This window comes from Pavona decussata, unplaced genomic scaffold (genome assembly GCF_977016875.1).
Source record: "Pavona decussata unplaced genomic scaffold, jaPavDecu1.1 SCAFFOLD_217, whole genome shotgun sequence".
NCBI classification, from domain to species: domain Eukaryota; kingdom Metazoa; phylum Cnidaria; class Anthozoa; order Scleractinia; family Agariciidae; genus Pavona; species Pavona decussata.
This window is the reverse complement of record NW_028145622.1, coordinates 1,677,112-1,703,129: the sequence shown is the minus strand read 5'-3', so window position 1 is coordinate 1,703,129 and position 26,018 is coordinate 1,677,112. Positions and strand designations below refer to the sequence as shown.

Below are 26,018 nucleotides of genomic sequence, written 5' to 3'. Positions count from 1 at the left end.
AAAAGCTTGCATTCAAACTGAGGTCTTAAAATATCACTCGAACTTAAGTTTTCTGAAAACTTAAATTCGAGGCTTAATAAAGAGAGGAGTTCAAGACCTTCCTGATCAGGGAGAAATCTTGAATTCCTGATTCATGATCAGATTGCATTACATTAAACTTGCGTTTTGGTTTAGCAAGTGTAATACATAAAAAAGCCGTAAACAAGTTCCCATGAAGCTGAATTAAGTGGAAGATACTAAACAAGCGTGCACTTTGTTCGAACACTGAATATAGTCATGCAAGTTGTGCAAACTCGGTTAAACTAGTTAAGCGTCCCTTAGCCATATGGTTTTTCTATACGCGCAAACAAACATTAAACAAAGGCACTTATAGAGGCATCAAAAATTCAGTTACACTAAACGACTTTAAAGAAAAAGAATGAAATTTTGATAAAGTCAAAACAACTACAACATTAATAAAGTTTGTCTGACCAGCAAGTACTATCTTGTCATACACAGCCATTCGAACGTCTTATGCGCATGCGTGATTTGCTCTAGTTAGTCAATGCAGAAAACAAGGAATATCTAGTTGAGAAGAAAACAAACAAATTAACGGGCATAAAACACTTACATGTTGTCGGTTTTTTCCTTGTTGCAGTGGTGGGTGATGATGGCTCTGTGGTGATAAAAGTAAGGAAGAATGATAAAGACGAAGTTTCCCACACCGCCGGAACATAACCCACCACGTCGCTAGACATCATTCGCGCGTCCATAATTCACCCTCTATATATCCTCTTTAGCGCATTTCATACTAATATCCACACACACAAAAAAAAATGATATAGAAAATGAAAAGCTTTGAATGGTTCTCTGTACGCATAGCTGAATCATGACATCGTAACCAGTAAATCACGTCTAAAAAACCCAGATGCAGCGACGGTTTTTGCGTAAGAAAATGTTCTATTAACCGAAGAAGTGGTTGCACTATGAGAGGTTTTCAATGCGAGACAAGAAATAAAAGCGGCTGGGACATAAAGCAAGCCTGCGAGATGAACGAAAGCGCACGCATCTTCTCTTCTTGTTAAAACGGAACTAGACGCAGATAAAGCATATGCACTATCATGATGTAAATTAGGATAGATAATACGCAGTATTCTCTCCTGTACAGTATATTTACCGATCAAGGAGGGCAGAACTGGAAATTAAATAGTTAGTTCTCCTTGACATTGTATACTAAGATAGCCAGACCTGGGGAAGCGCTAGGCTTGTCAGGGCTATCCCCTTACTGTCGGTATTTGCCAGTAACACTTCTTACCTGCAGTTTTTGTACTGGGTGAGTTTTGCAGTTCGTCTACGGTTATCTCCCCTGTCAGCCTGTATCCCAGACTTCCAGTACTGTTAGCTTCTATTAAGACGCCAACAACGTTATCTTCAGTAGCATTTGAAGATTTCTGCACCACAATGTCAAAATCTACCACCACGCTTCCACTTGAAAGACTTATGACGTCAACGCGCTCAAAATTTGACAGTTGTGCACGGAAGATAGGGTCTACGTTTCTCTTAAAATTTGAAATAAAGGCAACAGATTCTTCCGAGTTGAGGTTGACATAAGCAGACTTGTAAATTTCATCCACGCTAATTGTTGCTCTAAACTTCTTCTCAGGAGGCGTTTCTACAAAGGAGACAACAGAATCTATAGTAAGTAAGGATGTTTCCTCCTTTTGTTGCTGCTGCGCATATCCTTTCTGCGCATTTGCTGGTTTCTATGTGAGGTCAAGTACAGCAGCTGAACACGTTTTATGCGGTTTTCTAACTGCCATAAATCATTCTCTGGAACTAAATCTCAAAAATGGAAAACTTTGGTCTCTGCCTTTATCACTATGCAGCAGAGGTGCAAAGAATATTGTTTGCTATCTACTATGAGGACGTTCCGGGGCTTGCTCAATTGAAGAGTTTGGAAAGGAATAAATTGTCACTTGGCTAGATGAGTCAGGACCCTGGTAAATATCACTGCGCTCTAACCTGTCACAATAATCTTTGTTATGTATGAAAAGTTTCGCAACAGAAATGGTTTCCGTGCATGGGTGATTACACGAGGTGGATATGTTTTTCTACCGTTCTTTTCTCTTTTTGCTAATGCCAAAACTCACGTGAAGCAAACTGCTTTGATGAGCAATACGCGATACGGCTTTCTTAATGCAACTACTATTGAACGTATATTAAATCAATGATATTGTTTTTCCTTCTTCGTCTTCTTCTTTTTTTTTTTTTTTTTTTTCTCCAGTTTTAACTGCGTTAACAGGTGCCGCATCGCCCGGGTTCTGTATTTAGAAAGGTGATGACACAAACTTTTAGCGCTCTTGTTTATTTCCCTGTGTTCTAGTATATCAGTAATTGCCATTGTTACTATGAAAATCTTTTGATTAAGATTAAATCGGAACACTGCGTTTGGATCCTCGTGCATTGAATCATATTCCTCGTGGAAGGTAAGTTTGTCGTTCTATAGGAGAATCTTTGTTTCCTTATTTGCTTAATTAGCAACATTAGCAGAAAAGACAAAGTTAGATATAAATAAATGCACTCTGTAAATAAAAATAGTTTGCCAAACTTAGTACTCTCTGAACACTTGATTAAGATTGATATGTTAACTAGTTTTTGATATGATAATAGGTTAAATATCTTTCAAAGTATCGATCATGATATCACAAAGAATGCTTGGGTGGGTGGCAAGACAAAGATACATTATTTGTAAATTTTTGGTCTTTGAAAGCTGACTTCTCCGAGATTTAACAAATCGCACTGACATTCACCCTGGCTAACAAGTTTGACATTCTTTTTTGAGGTTATGGTTTCTATTTGTTCGTAGCCTGTTGTTTGAAATATGCTGTGAGTAAGGCAAAATGTTAACAGTGACGTCAGCAAAGATTCTCCATCTCTATGACACCTTAGATTACAGAGGAAGTCCAACGGGTCTCTATTTTTAAATGTAATTTACTTCTTTACAAGGCCTTAATGTCCAAGTCATAAGCTTTTGAATCGATAAGATAAGGAATGAATACACGAGGAAACCCTGCACGTCTTCAGCCTGTAAAACTTGTTTCTTAAAAAAACAATTACCTGAAGGCGAACTTGAGGATGGAGATGCTGGCAGCGTAGTTGGTGCTTCGCTTGTTGCCACTACAAAGAAGGCAAAGTAGCGTTCAGGGTTTTACAAAGGCTGGGTGGCAAGTCTTGCCACTAAACGATTCATCGTTTGTAAATTTTTACAGTGTTTGAAAGCTGATCACCAAGTGTAACATGCTCTTTCAATTAAGGTTACCGTGTACCTTCAGGGGTGGCTTCAGTTAAACGGATATAGTGCCTCTCAGTTACATCACAGATACCCAAAACCCCATATCAAATTAAAGCTTATAGAACTGGTTATTCAAATATTTTATTGCTTTTCCAAGAAAATAAATTCCCAGGTTTTTCGTAAAGTCGGAACTTGAAGGTCCAGATCGTCTCTCAAGAGTTCCAACTCAATGCAATTTTTATATTTTGGAAGTTTGTTTTTTTTTCCAGGTCAGGATCCCAAAAGCTTAAAAAAACATGTCGGGGTTTTCCTTAATTCGATTTTGTTCAAAAGTTACAAAACATTTTCGCACAAGAAATGGCTTTCAAGGAAAGGGTTTTTAGAATTATCGAATTCCCCGACAGGTTTTTTTTGGTTATTTATTTTTCTAGCATCTGGCCAAATTTAACTGAAATCGACCAAATCGTTGTTGAGTCGTAATACGCCTTATCACGGTTTTCGACGCCATTTTGACGAGTAGGCAAACAGGCTTGAAATAACAGTGTTTGTATGGCAATCCGATGTCAAATAATTTTCATAAAACATCGCTTCTGAAAAATTCATGAATTGGAAACTTTTGGCACTAGGAAAAATGGTTTAAGAAAAAAATTGGAGGGATATAGCTGTGCCAGAGAGTTTCCAGTCGTGTTTTGAACTTTCCATACATTTCCCTGTATTTTTTCCCGCGAACTATTTTTAGTAACAGTCACGGCTGTTTCGCTTTACAGACAACTGTATGGAAAGTTCAAAACACGACTGGACGCTTTCTGGCACAGCTACATCCCTCCAATTTTTTTCTTAAACTCCTTTTCCTAGTGCCAAAAGTTTCCAATTCATGAATTTTTCAGAAGTGATGTTTTATGAGAATTATTTGACGTTGGATTTCCATACAAACACTGTTATTTCAAGCCTGTTTGCCTACTCGTCAATATGGCGTCGAAAACCGTGATAAGACCTATTCTTGAAAGTGTCCCCTCCAAGCAAAAATTAAAGTTTGAGAAAAGAGCACTTGTAAAAGATTCTTGCTACACAAACAAGTACCGCCCCCTAACGCCTTTATGGAAAATTAGCCAATCATTTTGCAAGCTACTTTTTCTTCCGGTCACCTCTTGTGAAAATTTTCTCGCAGCTTTGCACGTACTTGAGGTTCCAGAGTAATTAAATCCCTTACCATTTTGTTGGATATCTGCGGTGTTTGTTGTACGGGCTCGTCGATTTTGTTTTGTTTCCGCTTGCAGAGACTTGTAAGTTTTGCACACCCGAACACAAGTTATCTGATAACGTTCAGCCGCAAATAATAAAAAGGAAGCTCATGAAGCGCGATTCACGGACTCGCGAATTGAAACAAGCACGTCTCCAAATTTTCGCTTCGCTGGATGATTTTAAGCCCTTTACCTACTTTAAAGTGTAGCTTAAAGCTTTTGTCTTCTTTTACTTCAGTGTCGTACTCGAACAAACGCAAGTTTTTCCACTAAATACAGGGCATTCGAAGTGCGAGAACGTGAGGGATTCAAGACTATAGAAAGACCGTTCGCACAATTATCGCAACGGGTGGTTACAGCGGCAGCAATATACTGTCAATCAAAGTAACATTTAACTTCCGGTGGAAATCGCTTACGTCCCAATTTCTCGGCAAATACTCACTCTTTTTCTAAAATTCTTTTTTTGTTTGTAAGAACTTACTGGGAAGTTTATTTTTATCTAAAAAAATGAAATTCTAAAAGATGTCTTTCTGAAGGTACACGGTAACTTTAATGGTGTCAATTTGTTCGTCGCTTGTTGTTTGAATTACAGTCGAACTTCCCGTCAGCGACCACCGAAAATGCCAAGATTTAGTGGTCGCTTACGAGAGTCGAACTAGTGGGGGGCTCTTCCGGAAACAGGTCCGACACATCAACTTAATCGAAGAGAATTTATTGCATACATATTCCAAGTTACAATACGAAGAGTGCTTGGTTGTCATTAAAAGTTCCTCATAAACTCCGAGTGGTGTATTACATACAGCGAACATAGAGAGCACACCATGTGTCAAGTGGTCGCTTACAACAGTGGTCGCGGTCGCTTACGAGAGGTTCCAACCATAGGGCTTTGCCTGGGAAAAATTTGGTATTTTGAATAGGTGGTCGGTTATGGGAGGTGGTCGCACATGGAGGTTCGATTGTATGCTAATGAGGCAAAATGTTTAACAGTGACGTCAGCAAAGATTCTCTTTTTTTATGACATCGAAGTTTACAGAGGAAGTCAAACGTGGTTCCACTTTTAAATCTTTGACTTCTCTACAAGGCCTTAGTGCGCAAGTTTTAAAGTGGTATGAAAAACGAATGACTACACGAAGAAATCTCCACGTTCAGTTTCAGCCTGTAAAGCTTGTCTCATAAATTTTATTAATTACCTGAAGAAGAACTCGTGGATGGGCGTCCTGGCATCGTAGTCGGTGCTTTGCTTGTTGCTGAAAAGGTTTAGATAATTCAGCAGCTAGTAGGCTAGGCTTATGGTTCAGAAAATGTTTGGAAATGTGTTCGATGTGTCTCTGAATATTACTTTAGTACAACAAGCAGGCATCAGCGATAAATAAGCAAAATGAAAACTCCTGAGAAATTAACTCTAACTGACATGTTTTCTCCGCATCAACCATGGAGAAAAAAAACATGGTGAATAAATGACTACTTCCGTGTTGTCGGTTTTCTTAGTCGCTGCAGTTCTAGTTGACTGTTGATGGCTCCACTGCAACATGAGACGGACATTTGAGAAAGGTGTTAGTTGTATCAGGAGTTATAGGTGATTTATTAACCCAAGTTGTAACCGATGATATTAGTTTGTTGCAGCCGCAGCAAGCAAGAGTGCAACACGTCATTTGTTCGTTTCAAGATAAACGACGCTCTCTTGGTGATTACTCAATACGTTTCCTCATAATTGTTTTCTCCGTAAAGGGTGACAAATTTCAGCAGTGTTTAAACCAATTTAGATGCGCGTGCCTGTTAGCTGAAAGTTAAGTAATATTTTATTTCTCTTCGTGTAACTGAGTTTTCCGGTTTTTATGTTGAACAGTGTTGAGTTTTCTGATATTATACGTCGTACAATATATATAGGCCTTATCACGGTTTTCGACGCCATTTTGACGAGTAGGCAAACAGGCGTGAAATAACAGTGTTTGTATGGAAATTCGAAGTCAAATAATTTTCATAAAACATCGCTTCTGAAAAATTGATGAATTGGAAACTTTTGGCACCAGAAAAGGATTTTAAGAAAAAAAAATCGGATGGATTTACATGTGCCAAAAAGCGTCCAGTCGTGTTTTGAACTTTCCATACATTTGTCTGTAGAGCGAACCAGCCGTGAACTGCTCTAAAAATACCTCGCGGAAAAAAAAATACAGGGAATTGTATGGAAAGTTCAAAACACGACTGGACGCTTTCTGGCACAGCTACATCCCTCCAAGTTTTTTTTTAAATCCTTTTCCTAGCGCCTAAAGTTTCCAATTCATGAATTTTTCAACGATGTTTTGTGAAAACTATGTGACATCGGATTTCTATATAAACACTGTTATTTCGAGCCTGTTTACCTACTCGTCAAAATGGCGTCGAAAATCGTCATAAGGCCTATTGTCACGCATCGCACACACACCATGGTAAAAATGAGTTGACTCGAATTAGGCAACTCACGAAGCGAAAGATTACGACAATACTAAAGTTAGTAAGTTTCAGTAGCAAAACGTAAGCAACTTAGTTGAGTATGAAAGTGCCCAGTTCAGTTTTCCCGCAAGGTCTCTTTCGTTGTCTCGCGTTATTTTCCTTCTTAGTGCTAATGCTCGGTTAAAAAATTGATAAGTTTACTTCGACACTTAAACTTCACTGTAGAGGTTAGTCCTTTGATTTTAAAAACTTTTCTGTCATCTATTTCTAAGCGTTACGCGGCCCAGCATTAAAGTTTGTTACCACTAACACTTCTAATACGAGCATGACTTAGAATGACTCACGGCATGGACAATGTATTAACTAAAGCTATAGTTCACGAGTTTTCGACCACTTTCTGCTAGTCTTCATCAGGCGATGAGCTCGACTGATCACGCTTCAGTGTTTACATCACGAGGGTCGACATGTTATTGGAAGAAATCGATCCAAGCTGCTTCGGAAAGAAACTGTCTCCACAACTTAAGTGACTACATCGTGAGACAAACGATTGCTCAATAAATATAACTAAGCCTTTAAATGAACTCCTACACCCGCTCCCTGTCAATAAGCATTTGATGCCTTTATCAGCGTATTTGAAAGGACAAAATTAAATCTAGAATCGCTGACTTAAGGATTCTGTCAAGAAAATAAAATAGAATAAATTTTCTTTCGGCCTTGTTACAATGCTTTTTCGTGTTTTTTTTTTGTTTTTTTTGTTTTTGTTTTTTTGTTGTTTTTTTTAAGATGGTAGGACAAGTTTCTTTTTTTTTCTTTTCCCACGCGGTTCAACACACACTTGACCACTTGCTCGAGTGAAAAAAAATACTTTCGCTTCTACCTCGAGTGTCATTTGTGTTCTTTTATGCATTTAAGAGTCTGGCTGATTGTCAACTTTTATCTTTTAACCTTTTTGTATTTTTCGTTGTATCTCAGCTTTCTGCGTCAGAATTTTCTTCTCAGCCTTCAGCTTCAAAAAGGGTTTTCTATTTAATATACTGGACACAGTAGTGGAAATGCCATGTGTATCACGAATAAAAAGTAAAATTAAAAGAAAAAAGTCATCGGTATACATTAGTTTTCTGCATATTTCAATTTCAACATGCAACATTTACGCATGGGCACATAATAATTTGCAAGAAAATAGTCATCGATTAATGTGACAACAATGGAATTTGCTCCCTTCCTTCGTCTTTCCCCCCCCCACCCCCCCTTTTTTTATTTATTTACTTATTTATTTTTTTACTTACCAGGGAAAAAGGTAGTGTGGTTTGCTTGAATATAAGTTGCCTTGAATCCACGATACTGTTTGCTGGAACTACCATCAGATACAAACAGCACCGACAGGCTCTCAAACATTGAGTAATATATTACATGATAACGACCACATCTTCTTTCATTAGTGTAACCATCGGAAGAAAAGCCATTTTGAACTTGAAGATAATCACAAGAGCATGTATAACAGTAACTTTTAATGTACATGTATTCGATGATCATCACGACGTGTTTTCCTGTACTTGCTGTGATCTGCCAGCGGCATTCCTGGTTGCCTGGGTAATTTCTGGGGTAGAAAGGACTGGTGATGACTCCGGATGTCTCATTCAGGATCGCCAACCTTGGACACACTGCAAAACAACACACAAGTCAATCTTTACCTTTCCAACGTAAACCTCAGTCCCGAGTTAAAAAAAAAAATGTTTTGAAGAATACCTCAAAATACACTGTAACAGCGTTTGGCCAAAGAGTTACGTATTGACCAAATTGAGCGATCACAACAGTTATAACCACCTTAACCCTATTTAGACCGGGCTTTCCTTTGTCTTTCGGACTGGGTGGAGGGGAGGAGAGCAGATTTCGCTCCCTCCACCCTTTCATAACTTCGCAATAATAGACGTTAGTACAATGAGGCTTGGAGGATAGATGGCGCGTCTTACGTGAAAATTAAGTCATGATTCCCAAATGGCGGCCGTCTTGGAACTGTAATCATGGTTTTCTAGATTAATTAATTGAGCAAAAAGTAATCAAAACCAATATAGGAACACAAATATGAGCTAAAAACACAAAAGTTACAGTAGCGAAAGTAGTTTTTCTTTATTTTAAAAAGGGATTTTCCGTTTTCTGAAAAAATTGCCTTTCAAAAATTGGTTGTCACGGTAACATGGAAGGAACACTAGCTGACCACAGAGATTTGTGCCTGAATAAATCTCCTATAAAGTTCTGGCTTCAGTTTTTCAAAGAGCGGATAACTTAATTCAGTGGATAAATCACTATCCAGCGGATAAAATGTATTGATTGGAGTACATTTTGTCCGCTAGATAGCACTATCCGCTCTTTTAACAACCGGGGCCTAGAGTTTCATTACGTTTGCGCAAATATCAAAAATGTTATTCATGTTCAAGGTTGCCGCGGGCACAATCCGCTTCCCCCCCCCCCCCCCCCCTTAAGTCTAGAACAGGAAAGTATTAAATGCATAATTTTTAATTAAATGCTCACAATTGACAAGTATAAAGCATTATGTTTACTTGGTGTTCTTTTTCTAGCAGCTTTGCTCTAGGATCAGATGTACCGATTTCTATAAACTGACTGCAAATGTTGGCTCCTAAGCAGCTCACAATTTAACGTTGTGTGAAGGGTATGAAGTATGAAGTACGTTAGCTTGCTTATTTCGCGGTTTTGTAGACTTGCTTACAAGTCGATCTCAGAGAGCGCGAAGCTTGATCGTGCACCTTGCTAAGAAGCGCGAAGCACGATCGTCAGAGCGAGGCGAGCGAGCGACTTTGAGGAAGTCTAGTGGTTTTACAGTAGAAGCAGATAAAACCTATTTCTGTAAATTCATTTTCTTGGCAGATTTATAACCTGTTCAGTTAAAATTCTCTCTTAATACAGTCACCCAAAACCTATTCTCTTATCCTCGAGCCCAACAAACATTTAGACGAAAATTGCCATCTGTCTAAACATTGACAGAGGTTTCTATTTTTTTTCTCCTTTTTCTATTAGGCTTTCTTCATGATAAGGGCGCAAAGCTCCCCCACCCCTCCCCATCCCCATCTCTACGTATTAGTAAACCTTTGTGACTACCCACACAACCGTAATGATAAAAGTAAATAACTATATATACGGAAGTAGGCTTACCTGACTCATAAGTAATGGCCGTGTAAGAGGCGTTGAACCCTGAGTGCTGCTCTGTTAAGGTAGTTAATATCACTTGAATTGAATTCCCCACAGAGTACACTGGAGAAGGAACAGACTGACCATAGAGCTGAAATGGCTGTCTGTTATCATCTGAAGCTACATTTGTGATGGTGACACGAGCACCGTATGGATATTGATCCAATACAAAATGATGAAAAGTGAGCTTAATGATGTAGCCACTAGGAACTGTGATATTCCAGATACATCTGCTGTATTGAGGAAAGTTGTTTGGAAAGTTTGGGCTCGCAAAGAATCCACTTGATCCAGTAAGAATGTCTCCAGAGGTACAAGCTGTGAAGGAAAAAGAACGTATCAGCCAGGCCGTCATTAACTCAAACTAGTAAATATTATTGCCCCAATAAGCAGTAGAGTTCAGTATTTATGCCCTCAGTTCTCAGTGAGACGACTTCCCGGCGTTGTCCATCGTGGTAAAATATGATGGCAATACTTGATAAAATAACAATTTTCACACGGCATAGACGATGTTTTCACTAAAGTTATAGTTCACGAACTTTCGACCACTTTCTGCTAGTCTTTATCAGGCGATGAGGTCGATTGATCACGCTTCAGCGTTTACATCATGATCACGAGGGTCGACATGTTATTGGAAGAAATCGATTCAAGCTGCTTCGGAAAGAAACTGTTTTCTCAACTTAAGTGACTACATTGTGAGACAAACGATTGCTCAATTTATATTATTAAGCCTTTCAATGAATTCCTTAACTCGCTCTCCGTCAATAGCCATTTGTTTTCCTTATCATCGTCTTTGTAAGGACAAAATTAAACCGATCTAGAATCGCTGAATTGAAGATTCTGTCAAGGAAATATGTTAATATAAATTTTCTCTAAATACATTCGACACGGCCTTCATTTCGAGAAAAGTGTGCCACAATTTTATTGACTAAATTTCTTGCTGTAAAACGGAAAGAGTCAGAAAGGTGTATGGTGTCTATTAATTAATTTCTAATCAAATATCATGATACTTAAGACCATCGTTCTCCTCTTCATTCAGTGTGATTGTTATTGCCATTAAGTGTAATTAATTAACAACAATAAGAATGTTTATTAGGTTGTATATCTTGTAAAATATTTTTTAGTATCTCTAGCATTTTAAAGCTTTTTTTCCCCTTAGTGTATACAATTATTGTGCGTAATTTAGCCAATGGCTACCATGTACATGTTAATAAAGTATTTATCTATCTATCTATCTATCTATCTATCTATCTATCTATCTATCTATCTATCTATCTATCTATCTATCTATCTATCTTTCTAGTACTCTGGGACATGGAGTGAATGTGTCAAACTTATAACAGTGACCTCAAGACTAGTAAAAACAAGTCACAATCGTAATGTGTTGTGTTACTAAAGGGGGGCACTTTGTTCACTGTTCCATAAGGTTATAGAAACGTGATTAGCCTTTTGAACGGAACTGCTATTAGCGTATCAGATCAGTGAAGTGTCGTAAACGTTATCTATGTCTGCTGTCGATGAGGACGAGAGAAACTCGTCGAAAAGACATGATTAACGATGAACTACATTATACCAAAAATGCAATATTTTTCGTTGAAAATATCGCGGAGCGGAAATTATATATCTAGAGAGACTGGGAATGGGAAAACGGCAAACGGCAAACGTTAGATTTGCGTTTATGTTTTCTTGAAATAAAGACTACAAAGATGAGAATGCGGTAGAGCAAACTAATGCTGGCCTTTGATATAGGATATCTCACGTTTGCCGTTTGCTGTAAACGTAGTTCTTAAGCTCTCTATTGTCTCGTCTCCTCGGCGAATGAAAACTGACTCGCCAACTGTCAAATAGTCTACTTAAACTGTCACCGAGCATTTCCCGCTGCGTTTTAAAACACTAATATATAACAGCTAGAGGAAAATACCATTTCTTGAAAATTAGTGTGCATCCTGGCCAGTTTTGATTTGACAACTTTGTCTTTGTAAATTTTGGTTATCTCTTGTGTTTATCGGTATACATTAATTTCCTACAGATTTCAACCTCAAGTCAAGATGAAACGTTTACGCATGGGCACATAATAATTTGCAAGAAAATGGTCGTCGATTAATGTCACAGCCATTGAATTTGCTCCCATCCCTCATCCCTCATTTTTTTTTTTTTTTTTTTTACTTACCAGGGATTAAGGTAGTGTGGTTTGCTTGAATATAAGTTGCCTTGAATCCACGATACTGTTTGCTGGAACTACCATCAGATACAAACAGCACCGACAGGCTCTCAAACATTGAGTAATATATTACATTAACATAATAACGACCACATCTTCTTTCATTAGTGTAACCATCAGAAGAGAAGCCATTTTGAACTTGAAGATAATCACAAGAGCATGTATAACAGTAACTTTTAATGTACATGTATTCGATGATCATCACGACGTGTTTTCCTGTACTTGCTGTGATCTGCCAGCGGCATTCCTGGTTGCCTGGGTAATTTCTGGGGTAGAAAGGACTGGTGATGACTCCGGATGTCTCATTCAGGATCGCCAACCTTGGACACACTGCAAAACAATGCACAAGTCAATCTTTACCTTTCCAACGTAAACTTCAGTCTCGAGTTTAAAAAAAAATGTTTTGAAGAATACTTCAAAATACACTCTAACAACGTTTGGCCAAAGAGTTACGTATTGACCAAATTGAGCGATCACAACAGTTATAACCACCTTAACCCTATTTAGACCGGGCTTTCCTTTGTCTGTCAGACCGGGCGGAGGGGAGGAGAGCAGATTTCGCTCCCTCCACCCTTTCATAACTTTGCAATAATAGAAGTTAGTACAATGAGGCTTGGAGGATAGATGGCGCGTCTTACGTGAAAATTAAGTCATGATTCCCAAATGGCAGCCGTCTTGGAACCACCATCATGGATTTCTTGATTCCCTAAAACTTCATGAAAGCGCGTTAATTAAGCAAAAAGTAATCAAAACCAATAATGAAACACCAGTACTAGCAATAATCACAGATTATTGGAGTGCGTTCGATTCCTTACTTAGCACAAAACTTAGGTATGGTGGGCCCTTTCCTGTTTGTTTTAATTTGACTTTTTTTCGTTCGTTTTACTCTTTATGCAGCTTTTTTCTTCACAGAATATTTAAAGTTCCTTTTCCAAATTAATAACCACAGTTCTACTGCTGCTTAGCTAGTCTGAATAAAGCAAAGCTAATGGGCGAACAAAAGTCTTAACTTTGAGGGTGAAGAAACATCCCGAGCATGAGGGATTATTTTACTCTTTTACCCCGAAGCTACGAGATTAGGGGCAAACCCGAGTACGTGATACCCTGCAAGCAGAGGACCTTCGATATTCCTTGATAAGTCGGGAACGTGACGGATCTGATAGAGCAAAAGTATAATTCAGGTTGCGTGACATTTGCAAGATATCGGGCTACGTCTTTAATCATTGAGGAACGTACTTTGATACAAGACGGTATACTATTTATTTCTACTTGCTACTACTATTTACTAACAATAAAAAAGGTATTTCTTATACAATATCCGAAAATCCCGGCGCTATGGAACGATAAACATCTTGAATGTTCAGGGCTAATTAGCATATTGAAAGCCTTGTACATGTACAAGCTTAAAAAAATATAGGAGAAACCTTATGAATTCAGAGAGATAAAAACTGTGGCTACCGTATTGTTCATTGCAAACGATCCCGTATATGTCCTCGTTCGTCCAAGAGTGAAAAAAACGAAGCCACTTAACTTGAGTTGTGAGACGAACACAGTATGCTGGCAGCTTTACACAAACTCTATCGACTTTCGTTCGTGTTCTGCTTCGGGTCAATGGCCGCTGCAGACTTTTTACAATGAAACACGATCGTTTGCTTTATGATGCGGACACGAAAACGAGGTGCGCGACAACGAGGTCCAAAGCCCCTGAAAAAATCTTGAGGGGTGGACAATCTGCAGTCTTCATACGACGAAATCTCAAAATTTCCTGGTTGTACGTAGAGACCGTACCGAAATTAGGAAGTGTTTTCGTTCCTCGAACAAAATAACCTAAAAACACAAAAGTTACAGTAGCAAAAGTAATTTCTCTTTATTTTAAAAAGGGATTTTCCATTTTCTGAAAAAATTGCCTGTCAAAAGTTGGTTGTCATGGTAACGGCAAAAGAACACATGCATATATATATATGCAAGCCCACCACAGCAATTTCTTTCTACATCAATCTCTTAAAAAGTTCTGAAGCTTTATGACGTTTGCGTAAATATCAAAAATGTTATTCATGCGCAAAGTTGACTCGAGCACAATCCGCTCTCCCCCCCCCCCACCCCTCCCATTCCCAAAGTCCTAAAAGGGCTAAAAAGGAGAGTATAAAATGCATAATTTTTTAATTGAATGCTCACGATTGAGAAGTATAAAGCATTGTGTTTACTTAGTGTTCTTTTTCTACCAGCCTTGTTATATGATCAGATTTGACAATTTATATCAACTGCCTTCAAATGTTGGGTCCTTAGCAGCTCTTAATTTAACATTGCGTGAAGGGTATGAGGTATGAAGTACGTTATCTTGCTTTATATCGCGGTTTTTGAGAAATGTTACAAGTCGAGCTCAGAGAGCGCGAGGTGCGATTGTGCAACTTTCTTACAAGCAGGAAGCGCGATCGTCAGAGATCTAGCGAAACAAGCGGGCGAATTTGAGAAAGCCTAGTGGTTTTGCAGCAGAAGCAGATAAAACCTATTTCTATAATGCATTTTTTTTGGCAGATTTATAAGGAGCTGTTCAGTTAAAAGTCTCTCTTAATACAGTCACCCAGAACCCATTTTCTTATCCTCGAGCCCAAAAAACATTTAGACAAAAAGCGCCATCAACTTAGGTCATGTGACATTGGGCGCGGTTCAGTTACATCAACAACTAAGCAATAAGTTGCTGTAAATAAGTTTTATGGAAAATTGTTTATAGTTTTTAAGTATCCCTTACTCGGTTTAAAAAATTAATAATCTAGATACCTTTCCTCAGGAAAACGTTTGGGAGGATAGTTTGGAAATTATTAACTACAGCTTTCAAGAAATTTGAGGAAAGGAAAAGAACGAATTTCTGAACTGGTCATTAATTCGTGTAAAATATGCAAAAATTCCTCTCAGCATCAACGGGGCTTTGCATTAAAATCTTCTCAAACTCATACAAAACAAATAAAGAAAAAATCAAAGGAAATCACTACGGTGAAATAATCGGCGTATTTAATTCATTTTGATAATCTTTTATTGCTTAAATAAGCTACTAAGAGCAACTCATATATTGCATTGTTAATATGCAAATTTGTTAGAATTTTGATCTCTCCTTTACAGCACTGAGGTATTCTTCGGGCAGCCAGTCAACAGTTAGTGCTATTAATTACCCATCGCAGTCTATACACACTGTATAACATTAATTGTTGATGTTTGTAGCGATTTCGAAGATGATGTCGACATGAAGTCCCTCCCATTTCTACGCACTAACAAAACTTTGTGATAACTCACACAATTACTATGATGAAGACAATTAAACATGTGGAAGTAGGCTCACCTGACTGACTAGTAATAGCTGTATTGTAGGAGGCATTAAACCCTGAGAACTGATCAGTTGATGTGGTAAATATCACCTGAATTGAATTTCCCACAGAGTACACTGGAGAAGGAACAGACTGACCATAGAGCTGAAATGGCTGTCTGTTATCATCTGAAGCTACATTTGTGATGGTGACACGAGCACCGTATGGATATTGATCCAATACAAAATGATGAAAAGTGAGCTTAATGATGTAGCCACTGGAAACTGTGATATTCCAGATACATCTGCTGTATTGAGGGAAGTTGTTTGGAAAGTTTGGGCTCACAAAGAATCCACTTGATCCAGTAAGAATGTCCCCAGAGGTACAAGCTGTGAGAGAAAGAAAACGTATTAACCAGGCCGTCATTAACTCAAACAAGTAAATATTTTGCCTTCATAAGCAGTAGACTTCAGCATTTATGTCCTCAGTCCTCAGTGAGACGACTTGCACAAATGCTTTTAATATGGTGAAAGGGGACATTGGCCATCGTGGTAAAATATAAGAGCAGGTAACATGAGCATAAATTTTGCCATAAACATTAATTTTGCCTCACGGCGAGGACAATATAGTCGGTGAAGTTGAGGAGCCCGCTTCTTCCTGAAGCAGCGAGGATCGAAATCCACCAATCACATGTCGACCTTCGTGATGTAAACACTTAGGCGTGATCAGCGGACCTCATGGCCTGACAAAGACTAGCAGAAAGTATTCGAAACGTCGTGGTCTAAAGCTTAAGTGACTACATTATGAGAGAAGCGATTGTTCAATTTATAATTATTATTAAGCCTTTCGATTAATTCCTAAACTCGCTCTTCATCAATAGCCATTTGTCGCATTTACTATCGTCTTTGTAAGGACAATATTAAATCTAGAATCACTGAATTGAGGATTCTGTCGATAAAATAAGTAAGAATAAATTTTCTCTTTTTCTGTAAAGTTTCTTTTGGCCTTGTTACAATGCTGCTTTCGTGTTTTTTCAAGATGGTAGGACAGGTTTCTTCTTTTTCTTCCCGCGCTTTACAACAGACAACTGTACCACGTGCTCCACTGAAAGAAAATACTTTCACTTCTGTCTCGGATATTATACGAGATCTTTTAAGCACCTTACAGTCCGTTGATCGTTAACTTTTATTTTCAAGTTTTTTGCCTTTTTGGTTTTATCTCAGCTTTCTTTGTCAGAGCTTTCTTCCGATTCTTAAGCTTCAAATATGAATCTTTTAATTATTATACTGGACACTGTTGTCGAACCGCCATATGTATCACAAATAAAGTATAATTACCGAAAATTTAAAGGTAGCAAAATAAAACCGAGAAAACAAACAACCTCGGCGAATTAATAATGATCTCGCCAACTGTCAAATACTTTACTTAAACTGACACCGACTATAGCTATTTCCCGCTGCCTTTCACAGCACTCGTATAACACAGGAAAATAACATCTCCTGAAATTTATTGTGCATCCTGGCCAGCTTTGACTTCGTCTTTGTGAATTTTGGTTAGCTCTTGCATTTCATCGGTATACGTTAATTTTCTACGGATTTCAACCTCAATATGCAACGTTTACGCATGGGCACATAATAATTTGCAAGAAAATGGTCGTCAATTAATGTCACAGACATAGCATTTGCTCCCTTCTCTCATCCCCCTCAGTTTTTTTTTACTCACCAGGGATTAAGGTAGTGTGGTTTGCTTGAATATAAGTTGCCTTAAATCCACGATACTGTTTACTGGGACTACCATCAGATACAAACAGCACCGACAGGCTCTCAAACATTGAGTAATATATTACATGATAACGACCACATCTTCTTTCATCAGTGTAACCATCAGAAGAATAGCCATTTTGAACTTGAAGATAATCACAAGAGCATGCTTGACAGTAACTTTTAATGTACATGTATTCGATGATCATCACGACGTATTTTCCTTTACTTGCTGTGATTTGCCAGCGGCATTCCTGGTTGCCTGGGTAATTTCTGGGGTAGAAAGGACTGGTGATGACTCCGAATGTCTCATTCAGGATCGCCAACCTTGGACACACTGCAAAACAACATACAAGCCAATCTTTACCTTTGGAACAAAACTTCAGCTTCCAGTTAAAGACAACCCCTGTTTTGATGTATCCTTCAAGATACAATCTAACAACGACTGGCTAAAGAGTTACGTATTGACCTAATTGAGCGACCGCAACAATTTCAACCACCTTAACCCTATTTAGACCGGGCTTTTTATTGTCTTTTCGGACAGGATTGGGGACGGGGGAGAGGGAGGGGGGTGGGGGAGTGTGAGCAGATCTTTTAGGTAGAGACTGGAGAACAATGGTGAAGTAAGACGCGTCCTTGAGCCGTCTGCCACTTTTTGCATTATTTCGGTGGGTGGTTAATGGAAAATTTATTAAACAAAGATCTTAGAAAAGAAAAGAAGCGAGCGCTCGTCTTCAGGTGAGTCGAGCACTTCACCAGATGCAAAAATAACAAAGAGCGGAGACGTTAAGTTCTCTGAAGAAGCCGAAGAACACGAGGCCGACAACGAAATCTTTACAGCTTTGAATATGGCTGAAGGCCTTCACAAAAAAACTGGAAGAGATAAATCGAAAGTTGGAAAAGCTGGATGCTATTCAAATAACAGTGAAGACGTCCAAGCGTCCCTTCAGAAATTGGAAGGAAGAATACAGAAGTTGGAATGCCCTCAAACAACTGCCAACCGCGACATTAAGAACCTGACAGAAAGATTCAAAGCGACCGAAAAAAAAAACAACAACAACAAAAGTCGGCGGCGAGCTTAAAAGATCATCGGAAGCAAACTAGCCTTGCTTTAACCGATTTGCAGAAGGCAAATGATAATCTAAAAGCCAAGCTTAAAGAGGTAGAAGACAAAAATCTCTATTTAGAAGCATACTCGAGACGGGAAACCATAATGTTTGAAAATGTTCTACAAGCCACAGACAAAGAGGACACTGAATCAGTTCTTCGCACCTTCCTCGAAATGGAACTAGGCTACAAAGATGCAAATACCGTTGAAATTCAGAGAGTTCATCGCTTGGGAAAGAAGAGGGACGAACAGAAGCCCAGACCAATTATTGCGAGGTTCCTTCGATATAAGGACTGTGAAGAAGTATTATCTATGGGCTCTCGTGTGCGTGGAAGCACCTTTAGGATGTATGTCAAGATTTACCCTACGAAATAGTCGCAAGAAGAAGAAAGCAGATGAACACATTTAAAGAGGCTAGAAAAAACAACATCCCAGCATCATTTAGTAAGACACAACCTGATAAGCTTTTTATAAAGGGTAAATTTTGGCCAGTTGGTAAGCCTCTCGAGATACCAGAATAGATGAGATTGTTTTTCTTCATAATATTGCTCATTAGTTAACCACGACCGTGTTATTTTTTCATGAGACCGCTTTTGCCACCCGCTAATATGCCAGATAATTTTTTGGGCGATCGGAAAGGAACTCGTTGGTATCCCTTATCCTTTTGCACGATTCTAGGCTTAAGTCCTAGCTCCCCTTACATGTCCCTTGCTGGAGAGGTTTTTTGTTATCTATTTGTGTATATTTGGTTTTGTGTATGTCTTGTTTTGTTTCTATGTTTTTGTAGCTTAATTGTTTGTTTTAACAGAAAACGTCAAGCACTAATTCTTATCATGCTGTCCAGTGATTGTGGAGCTTTGTCACCAGGTCATACAGGTATTTGTCTACCAAGCGTCCAAGGAGAATACCTATGACTCTGACTATAGCGTCACTAAATGTCCGAAAAATAATTTCTTGAACAAAGTTTATTGTACAACTCGCTCGTAAGAATCGATAACTGCTCTATCTTCTATCGAGAATGGTTTGACAGGGGCGTCACGAAAGTGAAACATTTGACAGATGCCTCCAACAATTTTTTGTCATTAGCTGAAATGCAGCGCAAGTGTAGCCTTAAGATTTGCCCTCTTAAATATTATGGCCTTTTGTCTACTCTGAAATCTCTTCGGAATACATGTAAAAACAATTATATCAACAATTGTGACTATGAAAAGTTTGTGGCCAAATTAACAAAGTGCCAAAGTGCAACAAACTAGTTTACACTAAATTAATTTCCACAAAATGCACGCACCTATCCATTAATCAACAGAAATGGCTAAAAGACTGCCAACAGGATTCAATTAACTAGAGATGCCTATCAACTAGCCTCTAAATACACTAAAAGTACGAGAATTTTTGAATTCCAGTACAAATTTTACATAGACGAATAGCAACAAATGACTTCCAAACAATAATTGGAGTAAGGGACAACCCAAACTGCTCCCTTTGTAATGAGGAACAGGAGAAACTATTTCATCTCTTTTGGTCTTGTCCTAAAGTGGCCTCTTTCTGGCAAGATTTAACTGTAAGGCTAACTTTGCTCCACATTACTCCCGAACATTACACAATAGACCCACTTGTCGCTATCGGCTTAAAGCCGGATTCTTCCAAGAACTACCAGCAAATTAATTTTTTCCTGCCTCCTAGCTAGGAATTATATCTGGATGAGCAAAAGAAAAGAAACCGCACCAAAGGTAGAAGGTTTCCTACAATACTTGAAATCAATTAACAATATGGAGGCCAATGCAGAAAGCGCTCTTCCCAAAAAGTGGGAATTTTTGAACACATTATTTTAGTCAGCCCTGTTTTGTTAGTTATTAGTGTATCTTGATCCACTGTGCATTTTGCCTGTTTTTGACTTTGGATACATTTGCTCCGCAATCACTGCCTTTAATTCAAGAAATAAAAACACAAAGTGCTTTATATATATAAGTAATGTATTATGTAAACTGCAGCGTTTTCTTAATTGTAATTGTCAGTAGTGTATAAATTTAGAATTACTTTTTATTACTTTACCTATTGATCGTTTCAAAATGTGTATTGCAATTGTAAGTAATTAATGATAGGTTATGTGTAATTTTGTTGATTATTGCGATGTACTAATTTGTAACGCTGTAATTACAAGTAATAGTAATAAAACAAAGACGTAAATAGGTAAGAACTGATAATACTGTAAGTTATTGCATTGTATTGTAGAGTAAGCGTATCCTTTGTAGACATATGTAAGTTTTGCACGGTAACGTGTAAGTATTGTATTGCATTGTATTGTATTGTAAGTAGAGTAAACGTCGTATTGTAAATAGGGTAGGAACAATGTAAGTAACTATGTGTTTTTTTTTTCTGATTAAATAGAGGATATTACATGGCCGCGCGGAGATACGAAATTTCTCTTCGAGTGTTCAAAAATATTTCACGAGTGAGCGCAGCGAACGAGTGAAATGTTTTTCAACATGAGAAGAGAAATTTCGTATCTCCAAGGGACCATGTAATTTTCTTTTTATTATATAAAATCCTCACAATACAACAAGAGATGCTTTGTTCTTTATTTCAAAAACTAAGGTTTGAAATTGAGTACATAAGCTTACAGTCAGTTTTATATTTGTATCAATCGTAAACCAAGCCGAGTTATTTCAATACAAAGTAAGACCGTAAGCGAAAAGGCCACAAATAAAATCTATATAAATAGAAAATGTATAAACAGGTAGGCCCCTGGTATAAACTAATGGCATATTAAATATGGTTAGAAATTTGGCTAACAGTAACAAGTAAATCTGAACATACCGCTCTATTAAGCTTACTCCTGGCTTTCATCGCTGCTTTCAACTACCCTCACACGCTTCCATTTCCTACTACTACTTTCAAATGCGCTTTCACGTTTATGTTGAATGTTCCTCCAGCAATTGTTCCGGTTATTAATGATCCAAGCCCTGTTAAAGGCATCTGAAGTCCTTCAGGGCTACGAATGGACTGATGTTCTTCCGTAGCAAGTTTGGTTGTACTCGTGGAGGCGCGTGGTTCTTGGTTGTCATTCTGGCCTCTGAACGACAAAATACTGGATATTTTTTCTTTTTGCTTGTCCGACAAGGATGAATAGTTGTTTACGGAATTAACATTCCGGTGTCCTGTGATCTGCATGATTTGCGTTGGAGGTATTTTGTTGTCATCCAACTTCTGTACGAGGTGCTTACGAGCACTATGGTTAGTCAATCGCTTGTTTTCTTGTCCAAGACGAGCCTCGTTTACCATGTCTTTTAGCAAACTGTTGAGCTTGTTTACCCCGATGGGTTGTGCTTTAAACCAAGCTCTTATTGATAGGCTGGACGGCTGAAGATTATTCACCGCCAAGTAAAATGGGGAGTCATCCGTTTTCATGCTTTCCGGGCGCTTGCTTGCATAAATTTTGTAAACACGAACTGGATCTCTCTCAGCTGGTAGATCGGGAGCTGAGTACATTCTAGGCTTAATCTTTCGCGTATCTCTAGGGTCAGTGCCAGTTCTAGTTTTAGTTTGCCTCTCAACCCAGTATTCTAAATACTCTTTTCCGTCGGGCGTTTGCTTGAGTTTGACATCTCCCCAGCGTATCTCTCTCTGCTCTTTGCCGCTGCGAAGGCCGAAATGTATGGTCGAATTCAGCCACAAAGTGTTTATAACGGCTTGAGGGCTTTCAATCCCTAGGCATTTGGAAGCATAAAGTTTTTCAATTTCCTCGTCTGTTAGGCTATCCGATGTCCTAGGCTTGTTTCCCAATCCCTTGGCTTTTAGATCCTTTTGTTTTGCTTTGATGAGTATCCATTGTAGTTTTAAACGCAGCGTCAGTAAAATTTGTGAAGCCGTAGTTCTGTTTGTTCAGATATCTCTCGATGCTTGAAAGAAAACCTCTCAAACTTGTTGGTTCATTGTCAGAGCCATCTTTTTTTCTAACGCCAAAGATGAACTTCTAAAGGAGGTCGTTCAGAACTTGCGGCGAAAGCTCATGAACAGATGTTGAACCAAGTATGCCAGGATTTGATGTCTGTATGAAACTTTTAAATAACTCGACGTCGTACGCAGTTTTCCTCTTTGTATTCGGATTTTCTTGTTCTTCTACGAATTCGATCAGTTCCTCATCTGTGATCTCGACAAATCTGCTAGTCTCCATTTTAGAATAAACCTAACTTCGAAAAGACAAACTCCAAAAGACCAAACGACAGCCAAACGACGGAAAACCACAAGTGCTTGACAACGCGCGAAAATACTGCGAGCTGATTGGTCAAAAATAATATCACACATGTGTGGATAAAAATGATATCGGCACTGGCGGGATAGCGTTTTTATCGATTTGCTACCACTTGGTATACCACTAAATTTTATATGATAATTAATAATAATAAAAAAAGAATCTCTTTCACAAAAGAGCAATTATCAACACAACAGACATATAGCGGCAGGCGCTTAGGTTTGGCATCCACATTTTAACATCTTGCGTAAGAACCATCCTGTTGGTCATTGCAGAAAATTCATTATGCTTTCTTAGTTAACGATTTCCCTTTGCAGCATCTCATGATCTGTGCTCTTTCGACTCTCTCGCATTCTCAAATCGAAAAAAATCGTGATCGAGTTTAGAGAGACAATTTCCAACAAACTACGAAATTCTGCGCGTTTTCGTTTCGGAAAAAAATAAGTCCAAGTACGAGACAATCATTCAATGAAACGTTGCCTTCGAATCAAGCGCACAGAACGGCATGGGTAAAACCATCTTGATCTTCGTCTTCGTCTTTGTCTTATTCTTGAGCTGTTCGAATCTATGATCTGCATCGGGTCGAACGATTGTAACATCATCCATATGCATTTTGCATGAATCTCTTGACTCTTTCAGACGTCCATTGGAAAACGTTTCGGTAAAGGACATTACTTCTTCATTCTCCTACATTTTGAGGGGGAGGAAACGTTGAAGACGAAAATTTGAGCGATAAATATTGGCTGATTTTGTCTAGCAACAAGGCGAGATGTGTTGTAAACAAATCTCGGAGGCATTTCCTTCGTCATCAAACGCTAAACTGGTTCTCATTCTCCGGGACACTATTTTTCTCATTTTGGGCTAATGTGTACGCCTGAAAAAGAGCACCTTAGTATTTTTTTCTAGCACATTTCTTTTAAATTCTTAGAATTTTGATCTCTCCTTTACAGTATAGAGTGTTTTCACATGACGTTACGGCGACCATGGTGGTGTCCCAAAACAAAGAAATGGCGGCCATGTTGGTGTCCCAAACTAAACCTCTGGGAATTGAACTCTATTTTTATGCAAATACCTTCTTTTGTTTCAGTAAACCAATATGGCTGGCAGTCACGTGAATAAAAACACTCTATTGAAGTAATATTCGGGCAGCCAGTCAACACTAAGTGCTATTAATTATCCATCGCAGTCGGTACACACTGTATAACATTGATTGATGATGTTTGTAACAATTTCGAAGATGATTTCGGCATGAAGTCCTTCCCATTTCTACGCACTAACAAAACTTTGTGATAAGTCACACAAGTACTGTAATGAAGACAATTAAACACATGGACGTAGGCTCACCTGACTCACTAGTAATAGCTGTATTGTAGGAGGCATTAAACCCTGAGTACTGATCAGTCGATGTGGTAAATATCACCTGAATTGAATTTCCCACAGAGTACACTGGAGAAGGAACAGACTGACCATAGAGCTGAAATGGCTGTCTGTTATCATCTGAAGCTACATTTGTGATGGTGACACGAGCACCGTATGGATATTGATCCAATACAAAATGATGAAAAGTGAGCTTAATGATGTAGCCACTGGGAACTGTTATATTCCAAATACATCTGCTGTATTGAGGAAAGTTGTTTGGAAAGTTTGGGCTCACAAAGAATCCACTTGATCCAGTAAGAATGTCCCCAGAGATACAAGCTGTGAGAGAAAGAAAACGTATTAACCAGGCCGTCATTAACTCAAACTAATAAATATTATGCCTTAATATCTAGTGGACTTAAGCATTTATGTCCTCAGTCCTCAGTGAGACGACTTGCACAAAGGTTTTTAATATGGGGAAAGGGGACATTGGCCATCGTGGTAAAATATAAGAGCAACTAACATGAGCATCAATTTTGATGACCGTTAACATTAATTTTGCCTCACGGCGAGGACAATGTAGTCGGTGAAGTTGAGGAGACCGTTTCTTCCTGAAGCAGCCAGTATCGAAATCCACCAATCACATGTCGACTTTCATGATGTTAACACTAAAACGTGATCAGTCGACCTCATGGCCTGATAAAGACTAGCAGAAAGTGTTTGAAACGTCGTGATCTACAACTTAAGTGACTACATCGTGAAACAAACGATAGTTCAATTTGTTATAAAGCCTTTTGATAAATTCTTAAACTCGATCTCCGTCATAGCCTTTTCTTTCTTTTATCATCGTATTTGCAGGACAAAATTAAATCTAGAATTGCTGAATTGAACATTCTGTCGAGAGAATAAGTAAGAATAAATTTTCTCTTTTTTTCTAAGGTTTATCTCGGACCTTGTTACAATGCTGTTTTCGTGATTTTTTAAGATGGTAGGACAGGTTTCTTCTTTCTTTTTCCCGCGCTTTACAACAGACAACTGTACCACGTGCTCGACTGAAAGAAAATACTTCTACTTCTGCCTTGGATATTATACGAGATCTTTTATGCACCGTAGAGTCCGTTGATCGTTAACTTTTATCTTCAAGATTTTTTGCCTTTTTTGTTTTATGTTAGCTTTCTTTGTCAGAGCTTTCTTCCCATTCTTGAGCTTTAAATATGACTTTTCTAATTATTATACTGGACACTGTAGTGGAACCGCCATATGTATCACGAATAAAGTATAATTACCAAAGAAAGGTAGCAAAATAAAACCGAGAAAACAAACAACCTCGGCGAATTAATAATGATCTCGCCAACTGTCAAATACTTTGTTTAAACTGACACCGACTATATCCCGCTGCCTTTAACATCAGTCTTATGACACCAGAAAATTACATCTCCTGAAATTTAGTGTGCATCCTGGCCAGCTTTGACCTCCCCTCTGTGAATTGTGCTTAACTCTTGCATTTCATCGGTATACGTTAATTTTCTACAGATTTCAACCTAAAGATGCAACGTTTACGCATGGGCACATAATAATTTGCAAGAAAATGGTCGTTAATTATATCTAAGCTATGGAATTTGCTCCCTTCCCTCATGCCCCCCCCCCCCCCCCCCACTTCATTTTTTTTTTTTTTTTTTTTTTTTTACTTACCAGGGATTAAGGTAGTGTAGTTTGCTTGAATATAAGTTGCCTTGAATCCACGATACTGTTTGCTGGAACTACCATCAGATACAAACAGCACCGACAGTCTCTCAAACATTGAGTAATATATTACATGATAACGACCACATCTTCTTTCATCAGTGTAACCATCAGAAGAATAGCCATTTTGAAC

General features: G+C 38.4%; 3 protein-coding genes and 1 pseudogene across 45 annotated transcripts in view; 1 reads left to right on the top strand and 3 right to left on the bottom strand.

The window, feature by feature from the left end:
- LOC146459758 (cubilin-like) overlaps positions 1 to 26,018 on the bottom strand; it is a 407,624-nt gene that overhangs the window by 328,689 nt on the left and 52,917 nt on the right. The window lies entirely within an intron of this gene.
- LOC146459762 (uncharacterized) lies at positions 527 to 5,882 on the bottom strand. 2 transcript variants are annotated; one of them, XM_085089018.1, is made up of 4 exons: positions 5,703 to 5,882; positions 3,097 to 3,156; positions 1,295 to 1,651; positions 527 to 655 (listed from the first exon to the last, which is right to left on the bottom strand). In XM_085089018.1, exons 1-4 carry the CDS (start codon positions 5,734 to 5,736, stop codon positions 534 to 536), a joined length of 573 nt encoding a protein of 190 aa, XP_084945144.1. In that variant the 5' UTR covers positions 5,737 to 5,882; the 3' UTR covers positions 527 to 533. The 2 variants fall into 2 exon arrangements, with proteins under 2 accessions (XP_084945144.1, XP_084945145.1); XM_085089019.1 differs by lacking the exon at positions 3,097 to 3,156 and having other exon boundaries at positions 5,703 to 5,872.
- On the bottom strand, positions 8,221 to 17,757 carry LOC146459761 (scavenger receptor cysteine-rich domain-containing protein DMBT1-like). Its single transcript, XM_085089034.1, has 6 exons — positions 17,386 to 17,757; positions 15,699 to 16,052; positions 12,587 to 12,694; positions 12,314 to 12,502; positions 10,111 to 10,461; positions 8,221 to 8,603 (listed from the first exon to the last, which is right to left on the bottom strand). The coding sequence occupies exons 1-6, from the start codon at positions 17,630 to 17,632 to the stop codon at positions 8,221 to 8,223; spliced, it is 1,632 nt and encodes a 543-aa protein (XP_084945160.1). The 5' UTR covers positions 17,633 to 17,757.
- LOC146459760 (uncharacterized) lies at positions 19,467 to 21,151 on the top strand (annotated as a pseudogene).

What these genes read in the sequence shown, in the direction of transcription:
- LOC146459762 (XM_085089018.1), bottom strand. Translation starts at nt 5,736, where the DNA reads ATGCCAGGACGCCCATCCACGAGTTCTTCTTCAG. An exon ending in ATCCACGAGTTCTTCTTCAG is followed by an intron (nt 3,157 to 5,702) that starts GTAATTAATAAA and finishes CCTTCTTTGTAG; the next exon opens with TGGCAACAAGCGAAGCACCA. An exon ending in ATCCTCAAGTTCGCCTTCAG is followed by an intron (nt 1,652 to 3,096) that starts GTAATTGTTTTT and finishes TCTCCTTTGTAG; the next exon opens with AAACGCCTCCTGAGAAGAAG.
- LOC146459761 (XM_085089034.1), bottom strand. Translation starts at nt 17,632, where the DNA reads ATGATCATCGAATACATGTACATTAAAAGTTACTGTCAAGCATGCTCT. An exon ending in CCACACTACCTTAATCCCTG is followed by an intron (nt 16,053 to 17,385) that starts GTGAGTAAAAAA and finishes TTTCTCTCACAG; the next exon opens with CTTGTACCTCTGGGGACATT. An exon ending in CCGCTGGCAGATCACAGCAA is followed by an intron (nt 12,503 to 12,586) that starts GTACAGGAAAAC and finishes ATTATCTTCAAG; the next exon opens with TTCAAAATGGCTTCTCTTCT.